The sequence below is a fragment of the Ailuropoda melanoleuca genome, chromosome 11, assembly GCF_002007445.2.
Source record: "Ailuropoda melanoleuca isolate Jingjing chromosome 11, ASM200744v2, whole genome shotgun sequence".
NCBI lineage: Eukaryota > Metazoa > Chordata > Mammalia > Carnivora > Ursidae > Ailuropoda > Ailuropoda melanoleuca.
Genome location: NC_048228.1, coordinates 460,681 through 462,088, shown reverse-complemented (window position 1 = coordinate 462,088; position 1,408 = coordinate 460,681). Strand labels below are relative to the sequence as shown.

Below are 1,408 nucleotides of genomic sequence, written 5' to 3'. Positions count from 1 at the left end.
ACAGTCAGGAGCCCCATAATCCACCCCCTTGTTTAACAGACCAGATCTGTTCAGAAGCTTCCACATCACTCTGACTTACCCTTCCAGATCATTCTGGACCTAACCACTAGCCTTGATTTCCCTGCAGTTTTCAGACCTTTTGCTGTGCCTGGAACTTACCTTGCTACTCCTTGCCAGGAAGGTTCTCGTGATGCCTCCCCTCCCCTCCAGCCCTGCTCTTACCTCAAGACTGTTTCACCTCCACCTCCACGAAGCTTCCACCTCAGCAGTTTTTCATCCCCACCTGGTAGTACTGATCTCAGTGGCTGTTGTAATTCATCCACATGGATCCTTTCTGCACTGAGCTGTGTCTGCCACAGAATCTTCTGCTCACCTTTGTATTCTCAGGGCCTAAAAATGTGTGTTGAATTAATGCTTTACAGCATGTGACTGCCCTACTTATTTAGAAGGAAGCTGGCATTTGAAGAGTATCAACCTTTGCTAACTGACTGTACTGTAGGCCAGTGTGCCTGAAGAGAAATACTTTTTTTCTTTTTTAAGATTTTATTTATTTGACACAGAAACAGCAAGAGAGGGAACACAAGCAGGGGGACTGGGAGAGGGAGAAGCAGGCTTCCCGTTGAGCAGGGAGCTCGACGCGGGGCTCGATCCCAGGACCCCAGGATCATGACCTGAGCTGAAGGCAGACGCTTAACAACTGAGCCACCCAGGCGCCCCTCACTGACCTTTCCATTTACTTTTTCAAAAAGAGCTGAGTTTGACTGTTCGTTGATTCAGAACCTTTGCTGGGAGGTGTGGACATAACGCCCAAATAGTTCTTAAGCATCTCAGTGTTTTCTTATTTCAGCTCTGGATTAATCGAATTACAGCTGCCTCCCAGGAACATGGCCTGAAGTACCCAGCATTCATCGTCAATTTAATTAAGGTACGGTTGAGGATGTGGTCTTATTGAGGATATGGTCCTGTTGAGATGTTGAAATCTAAAGAAAGCGACCCAACTGACGTGGTCCAGCACAGTGGGCAGTGAGTGGAGTGCTGGCTCCCTGACACGTTCTCAAGGTGGCGTTCTGGCAGGTTCAGGGACCCATCACAATTGCTTTGCCTTTGTCCTGCTGCTAGCAGAATTGGAAATTGGGCAACTGAAACCAGGACATGAGTCCTTGTGTTTCCCCATCAAGAGAAAAGGGGCAGAAAACGTGGCTTTAACCTTTAAAGTGTAGTTTCAACCGTTTGCACTGAAAGATTTCTGATGAGGTAGCAGATGAAGCGGAAACTCACAGTTGAACAGCAGGGGGACTGTCTTGGACAGAAGAGAGAAGTATGTGTCACAAAATCTTGGTTAATTGTTGAATCTGGTGTTTGTGCTCTGTTTTTGTGTACATTTAATTTTTTTCTTTTTTTTTTTTAA

The 1,408-nt window shown here is 46.3% G+C and overlaps 1 protein-coding gene across 2 annotated transcripts in view; it reads left to right on the top strand.

The window, feature by feature from the left end:
* Positions 1-1,408, top strand: part of MRPL20 (mitochondrial ribosomal protein L20) — a 5,960-nt gene that overhangs the window by 3,142 nt on the left and 1,410 nt on the right. Inside the window, exon 3 of one of the 2 annotated variants that reach the window (XM_019792651.2) lies at positions 848-925. The exons of the other annotated variant lie outside the window; for it this stretch is intronic. Coding sequence (XP_019648210.2) covers positions 848-925 — 78 coding nt within the window. The remainder of the gene's footprint in view (positions 1-847; positions 926-1,408) is intronic. 2 annotated transcript variants of the gene reach the window in all.